General features: G+C 47.1%; 1 protein-coding gene across 2 annotated transcripts in view; it reads left to right on the top strand.

The window, feature by feature from the left end:
- Window positions 1-27,989, top strand: part of LOC138671222 (sodium-dependent serotonin transporter-like) — a 316,922-nt gene that overhangs the window by 205,804 nt on the left and 83,129 nt on the right. For both annotated transcript variants that reach the window (XM_069759212.1, XM_069759204.1), the window contains 2 exons: window positions 10,094-10,197; window positions 20,127-20,254. In XM_069759212.1, coding sequence (XP_069615313.1) covers window positions 10,094-10,197; window positions 20,127-20,254 — 232 coding nt within the window. The remainder of the gene's footprint in view (window positions 1-10,093; window positions 10,198-20,126; window positions 20,255-27,989) is intronic.

Consider the following 27,989-nt stretch of genomic DNA (forward strand, 5'->3'; position numbering starts at 1 on the left):
TCTCCCTGAAAAAAAATAAATAGTGGGAGATTAATATTGTCATTTGTGCTTGAGTGCCAGTCGTGTGTGCCATCTCTCTCAAATTGTGGGGCACAGAAAGCCTAGTGTCTAATACTGTTTTTTTTTTTTTTTTTTTTTAATTCTCCCTGAAAAAAATAAATAGTGGGAGATTAATATTGGCATTTGTGCTTCAGTGCCAGTCGTGTGTGCCATCTCTCTCAAATTGTGGGGCACAGAAAGCCTAGTGTCTAATACTGTTTTTTTTTTTTTTTTTTTAATTCTCCCTGAAGAAAAAAAAAATAGTGGGAGATTAATATTGGCATTTGTGCATGAGTGACAGTCCTGCGTGTGTGGCATCTCTCTCATTTTGTGCCACAGAAAACCTAGTGTGTAACATTGTGCCTGATTTTCCTTGCAGTCTCACCCACCCATAAAGGGATATCTAAATCCTACAGAAGTTTGAGTTCACCTTGTAAGTTGTTTTACAGTAACAAATACCATTACTTTGGTTACGTTTTGCAAACAATGAGGAAGTCTGGTGGAAGAGGTCGTGGCCGTGGGAGGTCATTGCCAGCTGGTAATGATGGTAGTGGTGGTGGAGCATCAGGTGGTCGTGGGAAAAGCAATATAGCACCTAAGTCTCGAGTTGTGGAGACAGGTTCGTCGTCTGGCTACACAAGGCCTCGAACGCTCCCTTTTCTTGGAGTAGGAAAACCCCTTTTAAAGCCGGAGCAGCAAGAGCAAGTTTTGGCTTTCCTTGCTGACTCAGCCTCTAGCTCTTTTACCTCCTCTTCTGAAACTGGTAAATGTAAAAGCAGCGCGTCGTTAGTGGATGTTCACGGTCAGGGACAAGTCGCTCCCTTGTCCTCTTCAGCAAAAACAACACAACGGGTTACTCCATGGAGCTCTTTACACATACCGTTCCTGGGTTAGAAAGTGAAACAGTTAACAGGCCATGCCCATTACAAGTTGAATCGGACATGGAGTGCACAGATGCACAGCCACAGCCAGATTACTATGCTGTTCCTTTGACTCAGACCACAACATTGCCCTCGCAGTGTACTGATCCAGAATCAGACCCTGATGAGACCCGTCACGAACGCTATACCACCGGCTTACACAGTGACACAGACGAAGTTGCACACGAGATAGAAGAGGAGGTCATAGATGACCCAGTTGTTGACCCCGATTGGCATCCATTGGGGGAACAGGTGGCAGGCGGCAGTAGTTCTGAAGCGGAGGAGGAGGGGCCGCAGCAGGCATCAACATCGCAACAGGTTCCATCTGCCGGGCCCGTATCTGGCCCAAAACGCGTGGCAAAGCCAAAACCAGTTGGAGGACAGCGTGGCCATCCGGTTAAAGAAGCTCAGTCTGCAATGCCTGAAAAGGTATCCGATGGTAGAAAAGAGTGCAGTCTGGCATTTTTAAACAACATCCAAATGATCAGCGCAAAGTCATCTGTCAAAAATGTTCAACTACCTTAAGCAGAGGTCAGAATCTGAAAAGTCTAAATACAAGTTGCATGCATAGACATTTAACCACCATGCATTTGCAAGCCTGGACTAACTACCAAACGTCCCTTAAGGTTGTAGCACCCTCGGCCAATGAAGCTAGTCAGCAACGCTACATCCCTTCCGTCACTGTAAGGCCACCATTTCCCGCACCACCTGCAGTATCTGTGCAGGTTTCGTTGCCAGGCCAAAGCAGTCAGGGTCAGGGAATCACCAGTTTCATAGTAGGAAACACTGCATGTAGGGCACCAGCAAGAATACCGTCTCCAACCGTCTCTCAGTCTGCCATGTCCACCGGCACCCCCGCTAGTTCCACGATCTCCAGCTCTCCAGTCCAGCTCACCCTACATGAGACTCTCGTTAGAAAAAGGAAGTACTCATCCTCGCATCCGCGTACACAGGGTTTGAACGCCCACATTGCTAGACTAATCTCGTTAGAGATGATGCCCTACCGGTTAGTTGAAAGCGAAGCTTTCAAAGCCCTGATGGACTACGCTGTACCACGCTACGAGCTACCCAGTCGACACTTCTTTTCAAGAAAAGCCATCCCAGCCCTCCACCAGCATGTTAAAGAGCGCATCGTCCATGCACTCAAGCAATCTGTGAGTACAAAGGTGCACCTGACAACAGATGCATGGACCAGTAGGCATGGCCAGGGACGTTACGTGTTCATCACGGCACACTGGGTGAATGTGGTGGATGCAGGGTCCACAGGGGACAGCAATATTGGGACAGTTCTGCCTAGCCCACAGTCTAGGAAACAGTTGGCTGTAGGCGTTCGCCCTCCCTCCTCGTCCTCCTGCAGAAGCGAGAGCTCGTCCACAGACCGCAGTCGCACTACCACTCCATCCGCAGCTGCCACACCAGGTGTCCCATTATGGGGCAGCTACTGGCAAGCGTCAGCAGGCTGTATTGGCAATGAAGTGTTTGGGCGACAACAGACACACTGCGGAAGTTCTGTCCGAGTTCTTGCAGAAAGAAATGCAGTCGTGGCTGGGCACTGTAGATCTTGAGGCAGGCAAGGTAGTGAGTGATAACGGAAGGAATTTCATGGCTGCCATCGCCCTTTCCCAACTGAAACACATTCCTTGCCTGGCTCACACCTTAAACCTGGTGGTGCAGTGCTTCCTGAAAAGTTATCCGGGGTTATCCGACCTGCTCCTCAAAGTGCGCAGACTTTGCTCGCATATCCGCCGCACTCCAGCCGTATGCAGAACTATCAGCGGTCTTTGAACCTTCCCTAGCATCGCTTAATCATCGACGTTGCAACAAGGTGGAACTCAACACTTCACATGCTTCAGAGACTGTGCGAACAGAGGCCTGCTGTTATGTATTTGTGGGAGGATACACATACACGGGCAGGTAGTTGGATGGCAGACATGGAGTTGTCAGGTGTGTCCTTCAGTGTTTTGAGGAATGCACACGGCTGGTTAGTGCAGACAACGCCATAATAAGCATGAGCATCCCCCTAATGCGTCTGCTGATGCAAAGTTTGACGCACATAAAGGAGCAGGCGTCTGCAGCAGAGGAAGAGGAAAGCCTTGATGACAGTCAGCCATTGTCTGGTCAGGGCAGTGTACAGGACGAGGTAGCGGGCGAACAGGAGAGGAGGAGGAGGAAGAGGAGGATGATGGGGATGAGTATTTTTTTAATGAGGAAGCTTCTCCGGGGCCAATGGAAATTTGTGGCGTGCAAAGGCCGGTTTCAGGTTTTTTGAGGGACACAAGTGACGTAGATTTGCCTGTAACTGCCCCTCAACCCAGCACAACCGCAGATTTGACAACTGAAACTTTGGCCCACATGGCGGATTATGCCTTACGTATCCTCAAAAGGGACCCACGCATTATTAAAATGATGACCGATGATGATTACTGCTTGGCCTGCCTCCTTGATCCTTGCTATAAAGGCAAATTGCAAAATATTATGCCACATGAGAACCTGGCACAAATATTAGCAACCAAACAATCAACTCTTGTTGACCGTTTGATTCAGGCATTCCCAGCACACAGCGCCGGTGGTGGTTCTCACACGAGCTGCAGGGGGCAGCAGACCAGAGGTGTTAGAGGTGCACAAATCAGAAGTGGCGTTGGACAGAGGGGTTTTCTGACCAGGGTGTGGAGTGATTTTGCTATGACCGCAGACAGGACAGGTACTGCAGCATCAATTCAAAATGACAGGAGACAACATTTGTCCAGTATGGTTACTAACTATTTTTCATCCCTTATCGATGTTCTCCCTCAACCATCATTCCCATTTGATTACTGGGCATCCAAATTAGACACCTGGCCAGAATTGGCAGAATATGCATTGCAGGAGCTTGCTTGCCCAGCAGCTAGTGTGCTATCAGAAAGAGTATTCAGTGCTGCTGGTTCAATATTAACCGAAAAAAGGACTCGTCTGGCTACCCAAAATGTTGATGATCTAACCTGCATTAAAATGAACCACTCCTGGATTTCGAATTATTTTGCCCCACCTTTCCCGGCTGACACCTAGCTTTCCTATGAAAAGGTCTTGCTTGTGGACTGGTCTGACTGAGTTTTCCAATCTCGTAATTTGCAGCAGCTGTTTGTCCAGCATACGACATGTTTACACCCCCCTAAATGGGCAAACTTCCCCCACGGGGCCGTGGTCTCGCCACTTGGCGCAAGCACCCGTGAGAGTGCCGTTTGTTTGAAGAGGTGGGTGTGCCCGCTTTTGGCCGACGGCACTGCCACTGGGTCCCTCATAGTACAATAAAGTGTCTCTGGCGGTGGTGGCGCGCAACCAACGTCAGACACACCGTTGTAACATGAGGGGCCCTGGGGCTGTACCGCCGGCCACAAGACAGTCCCCCCCACCAGCTCAAACAGTGCTCTACGATTTGCAAAATTATCTCTCACAGCTCCACCAATGTTTAGTCTATGCGCTGACATCCTTCAATGCCTGGCACTGACAATACCAATGTGTTGACATGTATGATGCTACTTAAAATAGTCTGGGGCAGTGTCCTATATTTACACCAGTAAATATTTAGCGCCAAATTATGTATGCCACCCTTTTGTTTTTGGTTTTGTTGTATTGAGAGACATTAACATCTATTTATTTTTTGGGAGTACTAACTGTCAGACACTCCTTATAATCGGCCTCCGCTGACAACACCAATGCTGCCTGTGTACCCCTGCAAGATAATTCCAAGTGCATAGAGCCTACTTTTGTTATGTTAGGCCTACTAAGTTTGTCTGCGGTCCATAATAGAAATTGTCCTTCACTGACCACACCACTGCTGCCCTTGTACCCCTGGAACCTATTTTAAAGTGCCTACAGCCTACTTTTCTTATGTTAGGCCTACTAAGCCTGTCTGCGGTCCCCCCTTCCAATAGTCCTCCACTGACCAGACCAATGCTAGCCGTGTACCCCTGGAACCTATTTTAAAGTGCTTACAGCCTACTTTTCTTATGTTAGGCCTACTAAGCCTGTCTGCGGTCCCTCCTTCCAATAGTCCTCCACTGACCAGACCAATGGTCGCCGTGTACCCCTGGAACCTATTTTAAAGTGCCTACAGCCTACTTTTCTTATGTTAGGCGTACTAAGCCTGTCTGCGGTCCCTCCTTCCAATAGTCCTCCACTGACCAGACCAATGCTGGCCGTGTACCCCTGGAACCTATTTTAAATTGCATAGAGCATCCTTTTTTTTAATTGTAGGCGTACTAAGTCTGTCTGCGGTCCATAATTGAAATTGTCCTTCACTGACCACACCACTGCTGCCCGTGTACCCCTGGAACCTATTTTAAAGTGCCTACAGCCTACTTTTCTTATGTTAGGCCTACAAAGCCTGTCTGCGGTCCCTCCTTCCAATAGACCTCCACTGACCAGACCAATGCTGGCCGTGTACCCCTGGAACCTATTTTAAAGTGCCTACAGCCTACTTTTCTTATGTTAGGCCTACTAAGCCTGTCTGCGGTCCCTCCTTCCAATAGTCCTCCACTGACCAGACCAATGCTGGCCGTGTACCCCTGGAACCTATTTTAAATTGCATAGAGCATCCTTTTTTTAATTGTAGGCATACTAAGTCTGTCTGCGGTCCATAATTGAAATTGTCCTCCACTGACCAGACCAATGCTGGCCGTGTACCCCTGGAACCTAGCTGAAAGTGCATAGAGCCTACTTTTTTTTCTTTATTTTATATTTATAAAGCCCAGATGAACTACGCTGTACCACGGTTCGAGCTACCCAGTCGACACTTCTTTTGCGAGAAAAGCCATCCCAGCCCTCCACCAGCATGAAAAAGTCCGCATTGTCCATGCACTCAGGCAATCTAAGAGTAGAAAGGTGCACCTGACAACAGACGCATGGACCAGTAGGCATGTCCACGGAAGGTTACGTGTCCATTACGGCGCACTGGGTTAATGTAGTGGATGCATGGTCCACAGGGGACAGCCTACTAAGTCTGTCTGCAGTCCCTAATTCAAATTGTCCTCCGCTGACCACACCAATGCTGCCTGTGTAACCCTGTAACCTTTTTAAACTGCATTGAGCCAAATTTTTGGTTTAAGGCCTACTACCTGTGTCTGTCTGCGCCACTCAATACAGCTGTTCTCCTCTGAAAAAAGCTGAGCGTCAATTGTCTGGTTTTCAGCCTATAGGAATTTGAAAACTGCATTGGGGCTACTACTTTGGTAGGGCCTACTAACGGTGTCTGCTGCTCCAAGGTGTTCTCTAGGTTGCCTCTCCATAGCTTCAATCTTCATGCTCTCGTTAAGTAGTTGTTGAAACAACACTGCATTAGGCCTACAAGTTGGGTCTGGGTCGTAGAGACTGTGTCTGCCGCTCCAAGGTGTTCTCCAGGTTGCCACAGAATCGAAGCTGCATAGAGCCTATTTTGTTATTTTAGGCCTATTAAGTCTTTCTGCGGTCCCTCCTTCCAATTGTCCTCCACTGAGCACACCAATGCAGACCGTGTACCCATGTAACCTTTTTTAAACCTGCGTTGAGCCAACTTTGTGGTGTAAGGCCTACTTGTAGTGTCTGGCTGCGCCACTCAATACAGCTGTCCTCTTTACAAAAAATGACCTGCAATTATCTGGTTTTCAGCCTATCGGAATTTTAAAACTGCAGTGGGCCTACTAGTTTGGTTGGGGCCTACTAACAGTGTCTGCCGCTCCAAGGTGTTCTCCTGGTTGCCTTTCCTGAGCTTCTATCTTCAGGCTCTTGTTAAATAGTTGTTAAATGGAACAACTGCATTTGGCCTACTAGTTGGGTTGGGGCCTACTAACAGTGTCTGCCGCTCCTTGCTGTTCTCCTGGTTTCCTGTCCTGAACTTCCATTTTCAGGCTCTCGTTAAGTTTTTGTTATTGTTAGACTGCATTTGGCCTACTAGTTGGGTTGGGGCCTACTATCGGTGTCTGCCACTCCTTGCTGTTCTCCTCCACTGAACAAAGCTGTGCCGCCTGTTTACTACTGTTGCCAATTTTGAACTGCATTTAGACTACTTACTGATTTGGGCCTACTCTCTGTGTCAGCCTCTCATTACAGTTGTCCTCCACTGAACAAAGCAATGCCCCCTGGTTAGTCCTGTTACCAATTTTGAACTGCATTTAGCCCACTTTATTCTTTGGGCCTATATCTGTGTTTCCTCCTCACCCTGCCCATTGCCCAGCCAGTGATAGATGAGTCTGCTGGTACATTTCCCCAGACCACTACATTCCCCTTGCACGCTACACAGACAGAATCTGACCCTGCTGAAATTCAGGTTCCCCTTCCAACATAGTATACCACCTTACAAGGGGACAAAGAGGAAGGTGAAGATGAAAGTGCAAGTTCCATCATCAGGTGGGGGGGCATACTCGTTGGCGACGTCACTGGCACAGGGCCCCTCATAGTACGCAAAAGTGTCACTGCCGGTGGGAGGCGCCCCCGCCGTGCAAACACACCGCCGTACTTTGAGGGGCCCTGTGCCAGTGCCAATGCCAACGAGTGGGCCCCCCCTGCTTGCTCAGGATCACAGCACTTGCAAAGTTTAAATACTTACCTCGCCCTGCTCCACTGCCGTGACGTGGTCCAGATTTCCTGGGCCCACAAAATACTTGAACCAGCCCTACCCCCAACAACTTTAGCCAAATGACCACCAATTTCCAATGCCTAACTATTATTGTAAGGGAAATTAAGATTGACAAGCTTCATTAAAAAGAATGGATGTTTTTGCCATTAAAATGGGCACTCTAGGTGTTTTCCTGGCCCCCACTCACTGCCGACTATGCTGCCCCATTGACTTGCATTGGGTTTCGTGTTTCGGTCGATCCCGACTTTACGACATAATCGGCCGATTTCACTCGACCCGACTTTTGAGATAGTCGGGTTTTGCGAAACCCGACTCGACTCTAAAAAAGTCAAGGTCGCTCAACCCTACTTTTTACTATTCATGCTGCATAGGCAGCATGAATAGTAAAAAGTTGGTCACACAGGGTTAATAGCAGCGTTAACCGAGTGCGTTACACCGCGGTTAACGCTGCCATTAACCCTGTGTGAGCGCTGACCGGAGGGGAGTATGTGGGCGCCGGGCACTGACTGTGGGGAGGAAAGAGCGGCCATTTTCTTCCGGACTGTGTTCCCTTCGCTGATTGGTCGTGGCTGTTTTGCCACGACCAATCAGCGACTTGGATTTCCATGACAGACAGAGGCCACGACCAATGAATATCCGTGACAGACAGACAGAAAGACAGACAGACAGACGGAAGTGACCCTTAGACAATTATATAGTAGATCTCCAGCTCAGAAAAGGGTGGCCAAACCCCGGCTTGCACAGAATGCAATAATACAAAGAAAAAAACACAAAAATTGAGCTGGACTTAAGTTGGTACACATGCAGCACATAATTCTGAGGTATATTCAGCTACAGAGCTGTGATGAAGGAAACTAAATCGTTAAGGAGGTCAGAATTATTTTCCACATATAGGTGAGACACATGCAAGAGCCTCATCAGTGAGAAGCTTAATGATAAAAATAACCTTTTTCCTGTCACTGGTAAACGGAAAAGGTTGCATCTGGAAATAGATACGACATTGATTAAGAAATCCACGGTAATGATGACGATTCCCACTGAACTTTGTGGGCAGTAGCATGCGTGCGTTTGATTCCGGGCCTGAGTTGTGTAAATTTAGAAGTTGCTTCTCTAGCTCAATAATTTCCTTTGCTGACCCAACACCTGTGTTCGAAACTTAGAAAATGTTTCTTGATATGTGGCACAAAAATTTAGACGTTCAGCAACTTGTTGCCTCAGGGTGGCTGCAACAGGCTCCATTTTGTCAGCAAAATTGTTCTGTTATGGACTGACCAGGGTTGGAGTAGTGATATTGCAACCACTCTGGGCAGCACTGGCAGGTAGCATATTGAGGAATAGCCAGAGGTCGGTATGTGGGAACAGCAGTATCGTTGTAGGATCAGCAGGCTGCCTAGTAAGGAATAACCTATTCTGAAATCAGTAAACAGGAGCAGAAGTAGAGTTAAAGCATCAGCAGGTTGCATAGTCACAAATAGTCAGAGGTCGGTACACGGTTGTAGCAGTATATTCTTGAGGATAGGCAGTAGATGGAAATAGAGCTTGACTAAAGGCAGGGAGCTCAATAATCTCCCAAGGAAGGAAGTGTAATGCCATGTTTAAGTTGGGTGTTCAATGAGGAGATCACAGGGTGGAGCCAATCAGGAACTCAGGGTGGAGACAATCAGGAACAACACAGGTACTAGTATTTGGGTTATCAAAGAACTGTCCAGTGAGCTGAGTAGCTCAAAGGGAAGAGCTGCTGGGTTCAAGTCAGTATTATTGTACCTCCAACACTGAGAGAATAAAAACAGAGAACAGAGAGAGACATCAGGACTGAGCAGGAGATTTGACGGATTTGTAATATAATTTTTAAAAGCACTGAGGTAAAAAAAAAAAAAGGACTGAGGGTGCTTTCACATTGCGTTCTGTGTCCCCGTCGGGACATATGTCCTAAATACCCTATAAAAAGGGGTATGGACATATGTGCCGATGGGGCCGTAGACTGTGATGATGCAGACAGAGCAAAAGTGAGCTCTGGCATGCATAATTTCGGGCTGTGTCCACTTACTTAAGGAAGACACCTAGAGGAAGTTTACTACGTGTGAGTATCCACCTCCAGTAGGCGTATACTGCCGAAAATGAGGCACATCAGAGCGCATGTTTGCTCTGTTTGCATCATCAAAGTCTATGGCCCATTTGAGACATACGCTTGGATCCCGTTTTTCGGAGGATTTCGGACGTATGTCCCGACGGGGACACAGAACGCAATGTGAAAGTTCCCCTACAGATTCTCTCTTCAGCGACAAAATGGTCAAATTTTTTTAAATGAAGGCTACCTAGAAAGTTGCTTAACCTTGCATTTAGGAGCAGTAAAAAAATAATCTGCTGTACATAGTCATTAAACAGCATAATTCAATAGCATAAATAAAATCAGTAACCAATATATACCTTAAATATCTAACAATCATGTTAGTGATAAGGTGCAGCGCACACATAACTGTCTTTTAGTCATAATACATGCTTTGCTGTATGCATTCTGTAAGTACTGTGTTGTTTCGTTCTCAAGGTGTGGATAGATGCCGCAGCTCAGATCTTTTTCTCGTTGGGACCTGGATTTGGTGTTCTTCTAGCTCTAGCAAGTTATAATCCATTCAACAACAACTGCTACAGGTAGGATAGCACAACAGTATCTGATAATAACAATTAGTCTGCAATTAATTAGTTTTATAAAGCTGTAGTGTTCTGTAAAGTTCTAATTTACTGTATAAAGACATTCTATATGGCCAAAAGTATGTGGACACCTGACCCTCACACTATAATGAATCACCTGCGTTCAAATGATGGCAGCGCTTTGGACGGAGCAGACATGTGCTGCTCCAAAGCGCTGCCAATTATTGAACGTCTGCACATACCCTAATAGCTGGAGAGGTTGCAGTCGCACATGGGCCCTTGAGCCTAGTGAACCCAAAAGAACCCTTTGGCCTATATGAGAATACCTATGGTATTATTATTATTATTATTATTTATTTCTATAGCACCATTGATTCCATGGTGCTGTACATGAGAAGGGGTTACATACAAGTTACAGATATCACTTACAGTAAACAAACTAACAATGACAGACTGATACAGAGGGGTGAGGACTATGGGGAAGGAGACAGTAGGTTGGGGGTTGCAGGAGCTCCGGCGTTGGTGAGGCGGTAGCTTCGGTAGTGATGAGGAGGCAGCGGGGTCAGTGTAGGCTGTAGGCTTCCCTGAAGAGATGAGTTTTCAGGTTCCATCTGAAGGATCTGAATGTGGTTGATAGTCGGACGTGTTGGCGCAAAGAATTCCAGAGGATGGGGGATATTCGGGAGAAGTCTTGGAGGCGGTTGGATGAGGAGCGAATAAGTGTGGAGGAGAGAAGGAGGCCTTGGGAGGACCGGAGATCATGTGAGGGAAGATATCGGGAGATTAGTTCAGAGATATATGGAGGAGACAGGTTGTGGATGGCTTTGTATGTCAGTATTAGTAATTTGAACTGGATACGCTGAGGGAATGGGAGCCAGTGAAGAGATTTGCAGAGAGGGGAGAAGCAGAGGAGTAGCGAGGAGAGAGATGAATCAGTCGGGCAGCAGAGTTAAGAATGGACTGGAGAGGTGCAAGGGTGTTAGCAGGGAGGCCGCAGAAAAGGATGTTGCAGTAGTCAAGGCGGGAGATAATGAGGGCGTGCACAAGCATTTTAGTAGATTGAAGGTTGAGGAAAGGACGGATTCTGGAGACATTTTTAAGCTGGAGGCGACAGGAGGTGGAAAGAGCTTGGATGTGCGGTTTGAAGGACAGGGCAGAGTCGAAGGTTACTCCGAGGCAGCGGACTTCCGGTACGGGGGAAAGCATGATGTCATTGATTGCGATAGATAGGTCAGGTAAGGAAGATCTGTGGGATGGAGGAAAGATGATGAGTTCAGATTTGTCCACATTGAGTTTGAGGAAGCGAGAGGAGAAGAAGGAGGATATGGCTGATAGGCATTCTGGGATTCTGGACAGCAGAGCGGTGACGTCTGGGCCAGAGAGGTAGATCTGAGTGCATAGAGGTGGTACTGGAGCCCATGGGACTTTATGAGTTGTCCCAAGCCAAGTGTACAGATTGAGAAGAGTAGGGGTCCTAGAACAGAGCCTTGAGGGACTCCAACAGAGAGGGAGTGGGATGAGGAGGTAGTGTGGGAGTGGGAGACGCTGAATGTGCGGTTGGAAAGGTACGAGGCGATCCAGGATAGGGCGAGGTCTTTGATGCCAAAGGAGGAGAGGATCTGTAGTAGGAGGCAGTGGTCGACTGTGTCGAAAGCAGAGGACAGGTCTAGAAGGAGTAGTACAGAGTATTGTCCAGTAGCTTTGGCGGTAAGTAGGTCGTTAGTGATTTTGGTCAGGGCAGTCTCAGTTGAGTGATGGGGGCGGAAACCAGATTGTAGATTGTCGAACAACAAGTTAGATGAGAGGTGGGAGGAGAGTTCAGCATGGACGTGCTGCTCCAGGAGTTTGGAAGCGAGTGGGAGCAGCGATATTGGGTGATAGCTGGACATAGCAGTTGGATCGAGGGTTGGCTTTTCAAGGATAGGCGTGATTGTGGCATGTTTGAACGCAGAGGGGAAGGTGCCAGAAGTTAGTGATAGGTTGAAGAGGTGGGTTAGGGATGGGATGAGTGTGGTGGTGTGGTTGGGGAGGAGGTGGGATGGGATGGGGTCGAGCGCACAGGTGGTGAGGTGCGATTTGGAGAGGAGACAATTAAGCCCCCCTTCAGTGATGTTGGATAGGGAGGTTATGGGGTTTGGGCATTGGTCTGGTATACAAAGGGGTTGTGGTGGTTGAACAATAAAGACTTGCCTTGTCTGGTCGATGGTATTAAAGAATTAAAGACCAGTAATAGATGGGGGACCTGTTGGTTATGCTGATGGAACTTCCAGATGCAGTTTGAATTTAGTGATTCATCAGGGGATAGGTGATTTATATGCTCCACTCCAGTAGCGTAGCTACCGGGGGGGCAGAGGGGGCGAGCGCCCCGGGCCCGGTGCTCTGAGGGGGCCCACCCAGAGCTACGCTACTGCAACTGTAGCCTGCAGTTGGCCCCCCGCCATTATCGGAAGATCAGCTGTAATGGCATTTAGCCGATACAGCTTATCGCATTGATGGGCGAAGTAGCGCTGCGCTCTTTCTCCCATCATCCCCCTGTCAGTGACGGCGTCTGACGTCGCCGACACTGACAGTGGGTACGATGACATCACTGCCCGGCGCCTGCTGTCAGGAGATCAGCGGGAGCAGCGCAGGAACCAGGAAGAAAGGTGAGTATTTATTTATTTATTTTTTAATGGGGGCTGCCTTATTACAGGGTGTGCCTATGGTGGGCTGCCTTATTACAGGGTCTGACTATGGGGGCTGCCTTATTACAGGGTATGGCTATGGGGGTGCTGCCTTATTACAGGGTCTGACTGTGGGGGGCTGCCTTATTACAGGGTCTGACTATGGGGGCTGCCTTATTACAGGGTCTGACTATGGGGGGGCTGCCTTATTACAGGGTCTGCCTATAGGGGTGCTGCCTCATTACAGGGTCTGACTATGGAGGTGCTGCCTTATTACAGGGTCTGCCTATAGGGGTGCTGCCTTATTACAGGGTCTGACCATGGGGGGCTGCCATATTACAGGGTCTGACTGTGGGGGCTGCCTTATTACAGGGTCTGACTATGGGGTTGCTGCCTTATTACAGGGTCTGACTATGCGTGCTGCCTTATTACAGGGTCTGACTATGGGGGCTGCCTTATTACAGGGTCTGACTATGGGGGCTGCCTTATTACAGGGTCTGACTATGGGGGCTGCCTTATTATAGGGTCTGACTATGGGGGCTGCCTTATTACAGGGTCAGACTATGGGGGCTGCCTTATTATTGGGTCTGACTATGGGGGTGCTGCCTTATTACCGGGTCTGACTATGGGGGTGCTGCCTTATTACAGGGTCTGACTATGGGGGTGCTGCCTCATTACAGGGTCTGACTATGGGGGTGTTGCCTCATTACGGGGTCTGCCTGTGGGGGTGCTGCCTCATTACAGGGTCTGCCTATAGGGGTGCGGCCTTATTACAGGGTCTGACTATGGAGGTGCTGCCTTATTACAGGGTCTGACTATGCGTGCTGCCTTATTATAGGGTCTGACTATGGGGGCTGCCTTATTACAGGGTCAGACTATGGGGGCTGCCTTATTATTGGGTCTGACTATGGGGGTGCTGCCTTATTACCGGGTCTGCCAATAGGGGTGCTGCCTTATTAAAGGGTCTGACTATGGGGGTGCTGCCTCATTACAGGGTCTGCCTGTGGGGGTGCTGCCTCATTACAGGGTCTGCCTATAGGGGTGCGGCCTTATTACAGGGTCTGACTATGGAGGTGCTGCCTTATTACAGGGTCTGACTATGCGTGCTGCCTTATTATAGGGTCTGACTATGGGGGCTGCCTTATTACAGGGTCAGACTATGGGGGCTGCCTTATTATTGGGTCTGACTATGGGGGTGCTGCCTTATTACCGGGTCTGACTATGGGGGTGCTGCCTTATTACAGGGTCTGACTATGGGGGTGCTGCCTCATTACAGGGTCTGACTATGGGGGTGTTGCCTCATTACAGGGTCTGCCTGTGGGGGTGCTGCCTCATTACAGGGTCTGCCTATAGGGGTGCGGCCTTATTACAGGGTCTGACTATGGAGGTGCTGCCTTATTACAGGGTCTGACTATGCGTGCTGCCTTATTATAGGGTCTGACTATGGGGGCTGCCTTATTACAGGGTCAGACTATGGGGGCTGCCTTATTATTGGGTCTGACTATGGGGGTGCTGCCTTATTACCGGGTCTGCCAATAGGGGTGCTGCCTTATTACAGGGTCTGACTATGGGGGTGCTGCCTCATTACAGGATCTGACTATGGGGGTGTTGCCTCATTACAGGGTCTGACTATGGGTTGCTGCCTTATTACAGGGTCTGCCTATAGGGGTGCTGCCTTATTACAGGGTCTGACTATGGGGGTGCTGTCTTATTACAGGGTCTGCCTATATGGGGGTGCTGTCTTATTACAGGGTCTGCCTATATGGGGGTGCTGCCTTATTATAGTTTCTGCCTATCGGGCTGCCGTATGCTATAGAGTCTGCCTATGGGGAGTGCATTATACTATATTGTGATCTATTTGGTGCATTATGCTACTGTATATGGAGGCTATCTAGGGGGCCATCATACAGTATGGAGATTACAGTGTGGGGGTCATTATACATTGTTGGAGCCATCAAACAGTTTGGGGGCTACTAAGGGGTCAGTATACTGTATATAAGAGAGCATCATGCTGTGTAAAGGGGAGCTGTACAGGGGGAGACTCGGGACTTTATTAAATGTAAAGTGGGCACTTATTGTCATAGGGGAACTCGGGTAACTGTGGCTATCAAAAGGAGCACACAGGGCATTATTACTTTCTAGGGGCAAAATATGGGCACTGTTTTCTAGGGCACTGGCAACCGGCATTACTATATTATAGAGGGTTGCTTTAGAATTTAGAGGGCACAGAGAACCACACAGCCGGTGCAGTAATAGGGACACATACGGCAGCAGCAGCAGGAGCTCAGTATTGGGGTATCAGGGGCAGTAATAGGGTCACATACAGCAGCAGTGGCTCAGTATTGGGGTATCAGGTGCAAAAATAGGGACACATATGGCAGCAGCGGCTCAGTATTGGGATACCAGGTGCAGTAATAGGGTCACATACGACAGCAGTGGCTCAGTATTGGGGTATCAGGGGCAGTAATAGGGACACATACAGCAGCAGCGGCTCAGTATTGGGGTATCAGGTGCAGTAATAGGATCACATACGGAAGCAGTGGCTCAGTATTGGGGTATCAGGTGCAGTAATAGGGACACATACGGCAGCAGCGGCTCAGTATTGGGGTATCAGGTGCAGTAATAGGATCACATACGGCAGCAGCAGCTCAGTATTGGGGTATCAGGGGCAGTAATAGGGACACATACAGCAGCAGCGGCTCAGTATTGGGGTATCAGGTGTAGTAATAGGGACACATACGGCAGCAGCGGCTCAGTATTGGGGTATCAGGGGCAGTAATAGGGTCACATATGGCAGCAGCGGCTCAGTATTGGGGTATCAGGTGTAGTAATAGGGACACATACGGCAGCAGCGGCTCAGTATTGGGGTATCAGGGGCAGTAATAGGGTCACATATGGCAGCAGCGGCTCAGTATTGGGGTATCTGGCAGTAATAGGGACACATACAGCAGCAGCGGCTCAGTATTGGGGTATCAGGGGCAGTAATAGGATCACATACGGCAGCAGCAGCTCAGTATTGGGGTATCAGGGGCAGTAATAGGGACACATACGGCAGCAGCGGCTCAGTATTGGGGTATCAGGGGCAGTAATAGGGTCACATATGGCAGCAGCGGCTCAGTATTGGGGTATCAGCAGGATGAGGGGTTTGTGCAGGTTGGGAATAGATGGTGATGGGGCTGGAATATGAGAAGTGAAATGTGTCTTTGTTGTATTCTCTGCAGGTGAGTTGTTGCTGGAAGTTGTCATGTCGGTCTGGGCCAGATGGAAAAGATGGGAAAAATGAACGATTCCATCAGAAAGGATGTCAGCGGTAAGTCATTATCTGTACCTGTGCTGTGATCTGTTATATGTTCCATAGGACTGTTATCTACCACTGACTGCCATAATATCCATATTGGTCTTTATATAGAGATTATCTTCAGCAACAGCGCGGTCATCTGCTGAGGTTCTCCTCCACTATTAGGGCGCATCACCAAGTTGTAATCAAGGTTACCTGGTTAGGGGCCCACTCAGAAGCTTTGCCCCCCCCCTTGACCAAAACCCTAGCTACGCCTCTGCTCCACTCTGTTCAGTACTCAGTGAGGTCATGTATGGTGCTGTCTCTGGCTGAGCTATTGCTACATCTAGGTGCTTCCAGTTGAGTGGTAACCACCCAGCAATAGGTATGGCGTAACAATGACCAAAGACAATAATGAATTTAAAAAAATGATAAGTTACTTAAATATTACTTTTCATAAGTTTCTTGAACTGTGTGATGGCTAGAGGGCAAAAACAAAAATTGTATTTTAAATTTATTGCACAAAAAGAAAAAAGAGAGCTGCACAGCTGCAGAGTCCTGAGAAACGCTCAGCGGAGACTTTCAATCAATGATTCATCCGATACACAACAGGAGGTGCTAAGCGTGAGAAGACAAAGGGATCAAGTGCTAGTAAATCATGAAGTAACACGCGATAGCACTCACCAGTCCTGGAGTCAAAGGTTCCTTTATTCAATATACATGTAAATCTTCACGGCACGGGGGAGCAGAGCAGTGAAAGGAGTGTGCAGGAGGAGACGATGGCCGTTTCGCACTTCACACAGTGCTTCTACGGGTCCAACCAACTGCCATCTCCAGAAGATCTCTCTTCATTGCTCGAGATCATCATAGACATTTTCTGGCTTTCTAGTTGGTCATGCAACTTTCTGACAGGTTGTCAATTTGCAATATTTGCCACACACTGCTACCCTGTACCCCTGTTTTAGGATTCAGACAATGAGATGTCTATTGTAACACTTTCACTTTGTTGTCTATAAGAAATGGAAATGCAACATCCGCTAGGGCCGTGGGGTACTCGGAATCGGGTAGGACGGCTCTTAAAGGGGTGGCCACGGCAGCAGTGACCCGGTCCGTGTCCATTGGTGCGTAATAAAAGGGATGAGGGAAATGTTTGTAGGGGACGCCATCTGCGGTGTATGGCTAGAGATGGCCGACGCTGCTTAAGGGGACTGCTGGGGCCGATGGTGTTGCAGCTGAGATGGTTTGACTCCCCACAGGTTGAGTGGGGCCCCATGGCTACCAGAACAGTCTATGAGGGGTTGTGGACGTTGGGGTGCAAGAATAATTTGAGGACACAGGGACTGTAGTTTATTTACCTTTAATTGTAGGTGCAGTCCAGAGCACAGGTAACAGGTGGCATTAGATATCCGGGCAGCCTGGAAGCAGTTCAGAATTTCCCTAGCTAGGTGGGGTTGGAAGTCTCCCTACTGTGCTTCTTTCTGGGTTCCTGATGTTTGTAGTTCTGCTCAAGTCCCTCCCTCAGTCTGTCCACTAGTGAAACGCTACTCGCATGGCAGGCAGTTTGAGCCTTTTCCAGGTGTCACTCCCTCGTGACTCCGGGCTCTGATATACAGCTGTGCCTTCGGGTGTCAGTTTTGGCCAGGAAACCTGCAATCTCCTGTCCTCCAGATTTGGCTGCGGGGCCTGTAGTTCCCACACAACCACTGACTCCGGTGTCCGCTCTGTTGCACTCAATCCTGGGGTGAGCTCAGTCGCAGATCCACTCCTAGGCTCTCCTCACATGCTTCCCCTCCCTTCAGTGTCTCACACTGAACTAACTCCGCCTTCAGAACTTATAGGGAAGTTACCCTGAAAACCGGGTTAGAGCTTCCCCTTCTGGTCTGGAGTCAGGAGAGGTGTCGTATGCCAGCGTACCTGCTAAGGGAATCCCTTCTTGCTTCAAGGCATGGCATCACACCCTGTGAGGAAGGCAATGCCACTGTGGCAACTGGACTCCTGGGGTGCCACTGGATCACCCCCACGTAAGGGCAATGGGGTACTCGGTATCGGGTCCTTCAGTTCCCTCAGCGAGGATGTCACTGTGGCCCGACCCGGACCGTGGCCCTATGAGGGGCGCCCAATAAAAGGCAGAGTTCGTAGATAACGGTAGTGTTTTTGACGCCACCTGTGGTATTCGGTCAGAGTGACCGATGCTGCTTAGGGGTCCGCTGGGGTGATGGAATGGCAGCTAGATGGTATACCTTCCCACAGGTGAAGTATATCCCCAGGGCTTCCCAGAAGTGTAGATGATGATGGTGGATGGTGCAAGGTGCTGTGAATAACGAGGACACAATGGGTGCAGTCTCTTTACCTTTACTGAAGGCTTCAGCATCCACAGTCCAGAGTGCCGGATGACAGGGTAGGCAGAGTCCGACCGGTCTGATGGCAATTCCAGAGTCCCCTTATCCAAGTGGAAATCAGTAGCCTACCCCTTGCGCACAGTAACGTAGTAGGTCCCTACTTGCATTAGCTACCATAAGGTCCTCACTGTTGTCACTTCTCTCTCTCTGTCCCCCAGATGGATAGAACAAACCCGTATGACGATGGTGGTCTGAGGCTATTTTATAGGGACTCTAGTGACGCCCCTCCTCCACGATTGCCACCGTGTTTGCTTAGGTGTTTCGGTCGGACAGCCAACTTGGAATCGACTGCCCTGCCGGTCTCTGAAGTAAAGCATAGAGTCTATTACTCCTTTGGTGTTCCGGCCACCGGATCTGCGCTTCAGATGGAGGCAGCCTGCTTCTAGCTGGTCTCCCACTGATGTTTCACTCCTGTTGCTATGACTTCTGTGCTCACTCACTACAGCACACTTCCTTTCGTGTCCTTTCTTAGGATGCTGCCACATGGGTTGCAGGCACAGCTCCGTGTCCTTCTTTCTTACTGAGCCGCTGATGTTCTTCCTTTTCCCTCTGTCTGCCTGACGGGAATTCCCTGGGCCGAGCCCAGTCTGCTTCTCTCCCTCTCCTTCTCCTTCCGACTCTCTGACTGACTATCTCCTTCTCCCTCCAGTCAGCTTCTGTCTGACTTCCTAACCAACCCACCAGTTTTACCCTATGTGAGGAGTGGCCTAGTGAACAGAACCCTTAGCTTCCTCCTGGTGAAAGAACGACATTACTGCAACGACCAGGACTCTGGGGCGCTGCACCACATTAGCACTGAAGGTTTTGTGATCTCATTGGAAGATCAAGTTGCAACCACATCTCAACTTGCAGGCTGATATTATGATGTGTAGTCGCTTCAGTACTTCTAGATAAACTTCTGTTATTATAATAACATCTATTTTCTAAAGTGACACAAAAAGAAAGGCTTAAATACAAAATCAGGTTTTTCTTTTTTTGTCGCGCTTGTCTCTGTTATACAAATTGGCAACACACTGTTTTTAGTTATCAGTGATGTCCACTGTTTTTAAGTATTAATATCTATTTTCTAAAGTACACTGATCCTTTATGTAGTGAAAAACAGGCTTAGAACAAAGGACTTGTCTAAAAAATAGTTTCTTTGTGTTTCAACCACATAACTCCTTAACAATCTGCCTGTTTTGGGCACATAAGGACCTATCCATTTTATATTTTTTTTATTTTCTGCCCTAACTGGTTTATTTTTTCTTTGAATTGACATTTGGTACGACATTTGGAACCTTTCTCATTCTGACTTTGGGGAAGCAAAGTGACTTAAAAACAGCAATTCTGGCATTGTTTTTTATTTCAGTGTTGACTGTGCAAGTTACATGTAGTCATATATTTCTAGTCTGGTCAGTACAAGCACAAGAATAATAATTAAATGTATGCAAGATCTCTATGACAAAAATATCCGGTATGTCATGGAGAATTAACAGGCAGCCACGCATGATGTATATTTTCTTTATGAGTCCTTTAGTGGTTTAGTAAAATAATTGATATCATAACTACTTGTAGTAATCAGACCTTATATGTATTTTTATTACCTTTCAGGGATGCTATTATCACCAGTGTGGTCAACTGCTTGACCAGCTTCCTTTCCGGATTTGTAATCTTTACAGTGCTCGGTTATATGGCCGAAATGCGTGATGTTGAAGTGGAAGATGTTGCAAAGGACAAAGGTAGGCAATGAGTCTTCTATGTTTCTAAACTCGTATTATATTGATTTTAGTTATTAATATTGCAAGAATAATGGATTTCAATGCATTTTATATTTGAATACCCCCAACAATAATCCAGCTGACATGGCAACCTGACAATACTTTAAAATAATCATCACATTGAATTTAGCAATCATATAGGTGGTATTCAGTGAAATCAAGTAATCACGTATCTACAGGATAGTTGATAACTCAATGATCAGTGAGGTGTGACTGCTGTGACCCACACCAATAGGCAGATCAGAGAACTTTTATACCCGTTAGAATGGAGCGGAAGTGCGCATGCTTGACCTGACGCCCCATACACTCTCTATTTGGAGCAGCAATTGGTCATCCAACCTGCTGCTTCATTTTGTAATAGGGATAATCGTTCCCCGTCGGGATAAAAGTTTTCCATTCTGCCGATCATTGTGGGTCCCAGCATTTTCCAAAGCTACCTATCAGCAAGTTATCACTTGTCCAGTGGATGATACCCTGAAGTTGCACTTGGTGGCAGCGCAAAGCATCAGCTCTTCCCTGTGTAGCAGTCCTCTGATTGACTCGATAGCATCGCAAAGCGTCAGCTCATCCCTGTGTAACAGTCCTCTTATTGACTCATAGCATCGCAAAGCATCAGCTCTTCCCTGTGTAGCAGTCCTCTTATTGACTTGGTAGCATCACAAAGCGTCAGCTCTTCCCTGTGTAGCAGTCCTCTTATTGACTCGGTAGCATCGCAAAGCATCAGCTCTTCCCTGTGTAGCAGTCCTCTTATTGATTCAGTAGCATCGCAAAGCGTCAGCTCTTCCCTGTGTAGCAGTCCTCTTATTGATTCGGTAGCATCGCAAAGCATCAGCTCTTCTCTCTGAAGCAGTCCTCTTATTGACTCGGTAGCATCGCAAAGCGTCAGCTCTTCCCTGTGTAGCAGTCCTCTTATTGATTCGGTAGCATCACAAAGCGTCAGCTCTTCTCTCTGAAGCAGTCCTCTTATTGACTCGGTAGCATCACAAAGCGTCAGCTCTTCGCTGTGTAGCAGTCCTCTTATTGACTTGGTAGCATCGCAAAGCATCAGCTCTTCTCTCTGAAGCAGTCCTCTTATTGACTCGGTAGCATCACAAAGCGTCAGCTCATCCCTGTGTAGCAGTCCTCTTATTGACTCGGTAGCATCGCAAAGCGTCAGCTCTTCCCTGTGTAGCAGTCCTCTTATTGACTCGGTAGCATCGCAAAGCATCAGCTCTTCTCTCTGAAGCCGTCCTTTTATTGACTCGGTAGCATCACAAAGCGTCAGCTCATCGCTGTGTAGCAGTCCTCTTATTGAGTCGGTAACATCGCAAAGCGTCGGCTCTTCCCTGTGTAGCAGTCCTCTTATTGACTCGGTAGCATTGCAAAGCATCAGCTCTTCTCTCTGAAGCAGTCCTCTTATTGACTCGGCAGCATCACAAAGCGTCAGCTGTTCCCTGTGTAGCAGTCCTCTGATTGACTCGGTAGCATCGCAAAGCGTCAGCTCTTCCCTGTGTAGCAGTCCTCTTATTGACTCGGTAGCATCGCAAAGCGTCAGCTCTTCCCTGTGTAGCAGTCCTCTGATTGACTCGGTAGCATCGCAAAGCGTCAGCTCTTCCCTGTGTAGCAGTCCTCTTATTGACTCGGTAGCATCGCAAAGCGTCATCTCTTCCCTGTGTAGCAGTCCTCTTATTGACTCGGTAGCATCGCAAAGCGTCAGCTCTTCCCTGTGTAGCAGTCCTCTTATTGACTCGGTAGCATTGCAAAGCATCAGCTCTTCTCTCTGAAGCAGTCCTCTTATTGACTCGGTAGCATCACAAAGCGTCAGCTCATCCCTGTGTAGCAGTCCTCTTATTGACTCGGTAGCATCGCAAAGCGTCAGCTCTTCCCTGTGTAGCAGTCCTCTTATTGACTCGGTAGCATCGCAAAGCATCAGCTCTTCTCTCTGAAGCAGTCCTCTTATTGACTCGGTAGCATCACAAAGCGTCAGCTGTTCCCTGTGTAGCAGTCCTCTGATTGACTCAGTAGCATCGCAAAGCGTCAGCTCATCCCTGTGTAGCAGTCCTCTTATTGACTCGGTAGCATCGCAAAGTGTCAGCTCTTCCCTGTGTAGCAGTCCTCTTATTGACTTGGTAGCATCGCAAAGCGTCAGCTCTTCTCTCTGAAGCCGTCCTTTTATTGACTCGGTAGCATCACAAAGCGTCAGCTCTTCCCTGTGTAGCAGTCCTCTTATTGACTCGGTAGCATCGCAAAGCATCAGCTCATCCCTGTGTAGCAGTCCTCTGATTGACTCGGTAGCATCGCAAAGCGTCAGCTCTTCCCTGTGTAGCAGTCCTCTTATTGACTCGGTAGCATCGCAAAGCGTCAGCTCTTCCCTGTGTAGCAGTCCTCTTATTGACTCGGTAGCATCGCAAAGCGTCAGCTCTTCCCTGTGTAGCAGTCCTCTTATTGATTCGATAGCATCGCAAAGCGTCAGCTCTTCTCTCTGAAGCAGCCCCTTGATTGACTTGGTGGCAGCGCATTATGGGCCAGTATCTATATATATAATTGTCTAAGGGTTTTTCCATCTGTCTGTCTGTTTGTCTTTCTGTCTGTCTGTCCTGGAAATCCAGCGTCTCTGATTGGTCGAGGCCCCCAGGCCTCGACCAATCAGCAACGGGCACAGCGACGATGATGTCATAAAGGACGTAGAAATCCCACGTTTCTGATTCAGCGACGGGCACAGTATCGATGTAGATGTCATAATGGTTGCCATGGCGACGATGATGTCATAAAGGTTGCATCGACCAATCTGCCGCGAATTCTGGAATCATCATTGTCCATATACTATGGGGACATGCATATTCTAGAACAGGGGTCCCCAACTCCAGTCCTCAAGGCCCACCAACATGTCATGTTTTCAGGATTTCCTTAGTCTTGCCCAGGTAATAATTGCATCACCTGTGCAATGCAAAGGAAATCCTGAAAACATGACCTGTTGGTGGGCCTTGAGGACTGGAGTTGGGGACCTCTGTTCTAGAATACCCGATGCGTTCGAATCGGGCCACAATCTAGTCTATATATATAATTGTCTAAGGGTTTTTCTGTCTGTCTGTCTGTCCTGGAAATCCCGCGTCTGATTGGTCGAGGCCGCCAGGCCTCGACCAATCCGCAACGGGCACAGTATCGACGTAGATGTCATAATGGTTGCCTCGACCAATCAGCGACGGGCACAGTCTGCCGCAAATTCTGGAATCATCATTGTCCATATACTACGGGGACATGCATGTTCTAGAATACCCGATGCATTAGAATCGGGCCACAATCTAGTAATGGAATAAGGGAGAAAGAAGGATGGGGGCGCACAAGCGCCTTAACACTCGTTTCACCACACTGGGCTTCGTCAAGAGGCATGATAGTAAAACTTGGGCACTTTATAAAGTGCACTGGCAGCATGCGCCATGCATGATGGGAAGGGGGCATGGTTCACCAACACATCACTATGGCAACAGGAAAACCACGCTATAAGGTCAGGTACCACTTGCTGAGACATCTCAGCATGGAATGGGAGGAGAGCAAATCAGTGCCTTGCTGCAAATGATGCTCTGCCCCCCAATGACACAGGCAGCATGCGACATGCATGATGGGAAAGAGGACGGGCGCCATTGCCCACATCACCACAGCAACAAGCTATAACCATGCCACAGCAGGAAGTCTAGGCAGTGCATGCATGCACCGTGTCTGTGCTGAATATGTGAATAAGTAGCAGAGAAAAGATTAAATGACCATTGTGATACTAAAATAGAATACTAAGCCAATAGGCTAAAGTAAATATAATAATAATGGACAAAAGAAATAATATTAACCCCTTCACTACCTTGGGCTTTTCCATTTCTGCGTTTTCGTTTTTGCCCCCCTTCTTCCCAGGGCTATTGTTATTTTTCAGACAATATGGCCATGTGAGGGCTTGTTTTTTGCAATACGAGTTGTACTTTTTGAACAGCACTATTGATTTTACCATATAGTGTACTGGAAAACAGGAAAAAAATTCCTAGTGCGGTGAAATTGGAAAAAAAAGTGCAATTCCACAATGGTTCTTTGTTTTATTTTTTTTTTTTACCAAGTTCGCTAAATGCTAAAACTGACCTGTTATTATGATTCTCCTGGTGATTATGAGTTTGCAGATACCAAACATGTCTAGGTTCATTTTTATTTCAGTGGTGAAAGAAAATTCTAAAAAGTTTGTTAAAAAAATAAAAAGGTGCCATATTCCAAGACCCGTAGCATCTCCATTTCTCGGGATCTAGGACTAGGTGAGGGCTTATTTTTTTGCGCCGCCCAGATGTTTTTATTGATACCATTTTGGGGTCGATACAATGTTTTGATCGCCTGTTATTGCATTTTATTACAATGTGAGACCCAAAAAATGTAATTCTGGCATTTTGATATTTTATCACATTATGCCGTTTACCGATCAGATTAATTCTTTTTATACTTTGATTGGACGTTTATGAAAGCAGCGATACCAAACTTGTGGATTTTTTTTTTATTTTGAATGGCACAAAAGGGGGGTGATTTGAACTTTTTTATTTTTTTTATTTTTTTTATACTTTTTACTTGCTTCAAAAGTCTCCTTAGACTTGAAGCTGTGATCATCTGATTGCTTGTGCTACGCATAACATCTCTTCAATCCTTCTACGTGTAAAAGAAATTATTATCTCATATAAAAGCTTGCCATGGGCCGGCGTCCATAAGAGATCTGTAATGACAGCGCATATCCGGAAGTTCACTCGGCCCTGCACATGGTGGACTGATCGTATACGCCACAGCATCCTCACAGGTGATTTTCATTTTATTTATGATTTGCTGATACATAAGGGGCACGTTTGGGATGTGTCATTCACAACCTTCCCCTGATGAAGACGCTCTAGCAGCGTCGATACGCGTGGGGCCCTGATCCCCTTATGGACTTTTTTTTGGTAATAATAATAATAATAATAATAATTTTTATTTATATAGCGCCAACATATTCCGCAGCGCTTTACAAATTATAGAGGGGACTTATACAGACAATAGACATTACAGCATAACAGAAATACAGTTCAAAACAGATAACAGGAGGAATGAGGGCCCTGCTCGCAAGCTTACAAACTATGAGGAAAAGGGGAGACACGAGAGGTGGATGGTAACAATTGCTTTAGTTATTCGGACCGGCCATAGTGTAAGGCTCGGGTGTTCATGTAAAGCTGCATGAACCAGTTAACTGCCTAAGTATGTAGCAGTACAGACACAGTGGGCTATTAACTGCATAAAGTGAATGAGAACATGATGCGAGGAACCTGATATTTTTTTTTTGTTTTTTTTTATAAATAGGCCACATAGGGATAGTTAGGTTAATGCATTGAGGCGGTAGGCCAGTCTGAACAAATGAGTTTTTAGGGTACGCTTAAAACTGTGGGGATTGGGGATTAATCGTATTAACCTAGGTAGTGCATTCCAAAGAATCGGCGCAGCACGTGTAAAGTCTTGGAGACGGGAGTGGGAGGTTCTGATTATTGAGGATGCTAACCTGAGGTCATTAGCGGAGCGGAGGGCACGGGTAGGGTGGTAGACTGATACCAGGGAGGAGATGTAGGGTGGTGCTGAGCCATGGAGTGCTTTGTGGATGAGGGTAGTAGTTTTGTACTGGATTCTGGAGTGGATGGGTAGCCAGTGTAATGACTGGCACAAGGTAGAGGCATCGGTGTAACGGTTGGTGAGGAATATGATCCTGGCAGCAGCATTCAGGACAGATTGGAGCGGGGAAAGTTTGGTAAGAGGGAGGCCGATTAGTAGAGAGTTACAATAGTCCAGACGAGAATGAATAAGTGAAACAGTGGTAACCTCTTTATGCACTTTAGCCTTGCTATTTGCACATATTGATGTGCACTTACCGCTTGGGTATTTCCATTAGGGTTATTGCTACATCCTCTCCGTGATTTGTATAATCTACCACAATGGTTGGGGTTAGGATAACCTTTATGGTTGCGTATTTTATAGTGCATCAGTATTGAGGCAGGTTTCAAGGCATATTACATGGTATAGAAATATTGTTATTCATTCTGACATCTTGTCTATTCCTGCCTTCTTGAATAGGATACCAGCATACACACGGGCTGGTGGTATATGGCTAAGGTCAGCTGGCAGCACAGGGAGTGATTGTTTATTTTTATTTTTTTATACCTGTGTGCAATTTGCTGTATAGTAAATTTAATATATATTTCTGTATGTGTTTTGCTTACATTATTCTTGCATATTGCTATGTTGGTCTATTTCTACATCTGTATTTGTCCTGGGGGATCTAGGTTGGTCCATTGGATTTTTAAATGTTTTTAAATTGTATGTCCTTCTTGCTGCCTCTTTTGTAGTGATGTGTTAAATAAAATATATTATAGTTGGTTGATCCCACTTGTGTGCATATTTTTTCTTCTCCTTTTTTGTGCCCGCTACTTCTCTGTTTTTGCTACATATTGGTCTTTTGTACCTGGTGTATTCTTTTGACCAGGGCTTCTTGGCGGTGGCACGCTTGTATATATATATTAGGATGGATTTAGAGGCCCGTGAGGCGGCTTGGCGTGATCAGGCCTCAGGTGTTTTTGGAGTTGTGGACAGTGTGGTTAATGCAACCACAGAGCGTGATGAGGGTTTTTCTAAATTATGTATTGAGATCACCTATTTGCACAAGTCTTTGACCATTACATGGTGGAATATAAAAAGCTTGGAGGAATATAAAAGGCTTGGTCTTATCCCCAGAGGGCTGCGGGTGGGCGCATACGTGGTTCTTTTTTTTTTTTTTTGCTACTCAAGCGTGATGTGTATAATCCATGTTTACATCAAAGGCCTTGGTTATCCTCGCAATGCAAAGATTAATAGCCTTATTGGTGATATCTTTGATTATTGGCCAGCGCATGCGCTCTGCTTATGCCCTCCGGGTATGGATACAGTTAGGGCCAGAAATATTTGGACAGTGACACAAGTTTTGTTATTTTAGCTGTTTACAAAAACATGTTCAGAAATACAATTATATATATAATATGGGCTGAAAGTGCACACTCCCAGCTGCAATATGATAGTTTCCACATCCAAATCGGAGAAAGGGTTTAGGAATCATAGCTCTGTAATGCATAGCGTCCTCTTTTTCAAGGGACCAAAAGTAATTGGACAATGGACTCTAAGGGCTGCAATTAACTCTGAAGGCGTCTCCCTCGTTAACCTGTAATCAATGAAGTAGTTAAAAGGTCAGGTGTGTGGTTTTGCATTTGGAAGCTGTTGCTGTGAGCAGACAACATGCGGTCAAAGGAACTCTCAATTGAGGTGAAGCAGAACATCCTGAGGCTGAAAAAAAAGAAAAAATCCATCAGAGAGATAGCAGACATGCTTGGAGTAGCAAAATCAACAGTTGGGTACATTCAGAGAAAAAAGGAATTGACTGGTGAGCTTGGGAACTCAAAAAGGCCTGGGCGTCCACGGATGACAACAGTGGTGGATGATCGCCGCATACTTAATTTGGTGAAGAAGAACCCGTTCACAACATCAACTGAAGTCCAGAACACTCTCAGTGAAGTAGGTGTATCTGTCTCTAAGTCAACAGTAAAGAGAAGACTCCATGACAGTAAATACAAAGGGTTCACATCTAGATGCAAACCATTCATCAATACCAAAAATAGACAGGCCAGAGTTAAATTTGCAGAAAAACACCTCA

Source organism: Ranitomeya imitator, chromosome 1 (assembly GCF_032444005.1).
Source record: "Ranitomeya imitator isolate aRanImi1 chromosome 1, aRanImi1.pri, whole genome shotgun sequence".
NCBI lineage: Eukaryota > Metazoa > Chordata > Amphibia > Anura > Dendrobatidae > Ranitomeya > Ranitomeya imitator.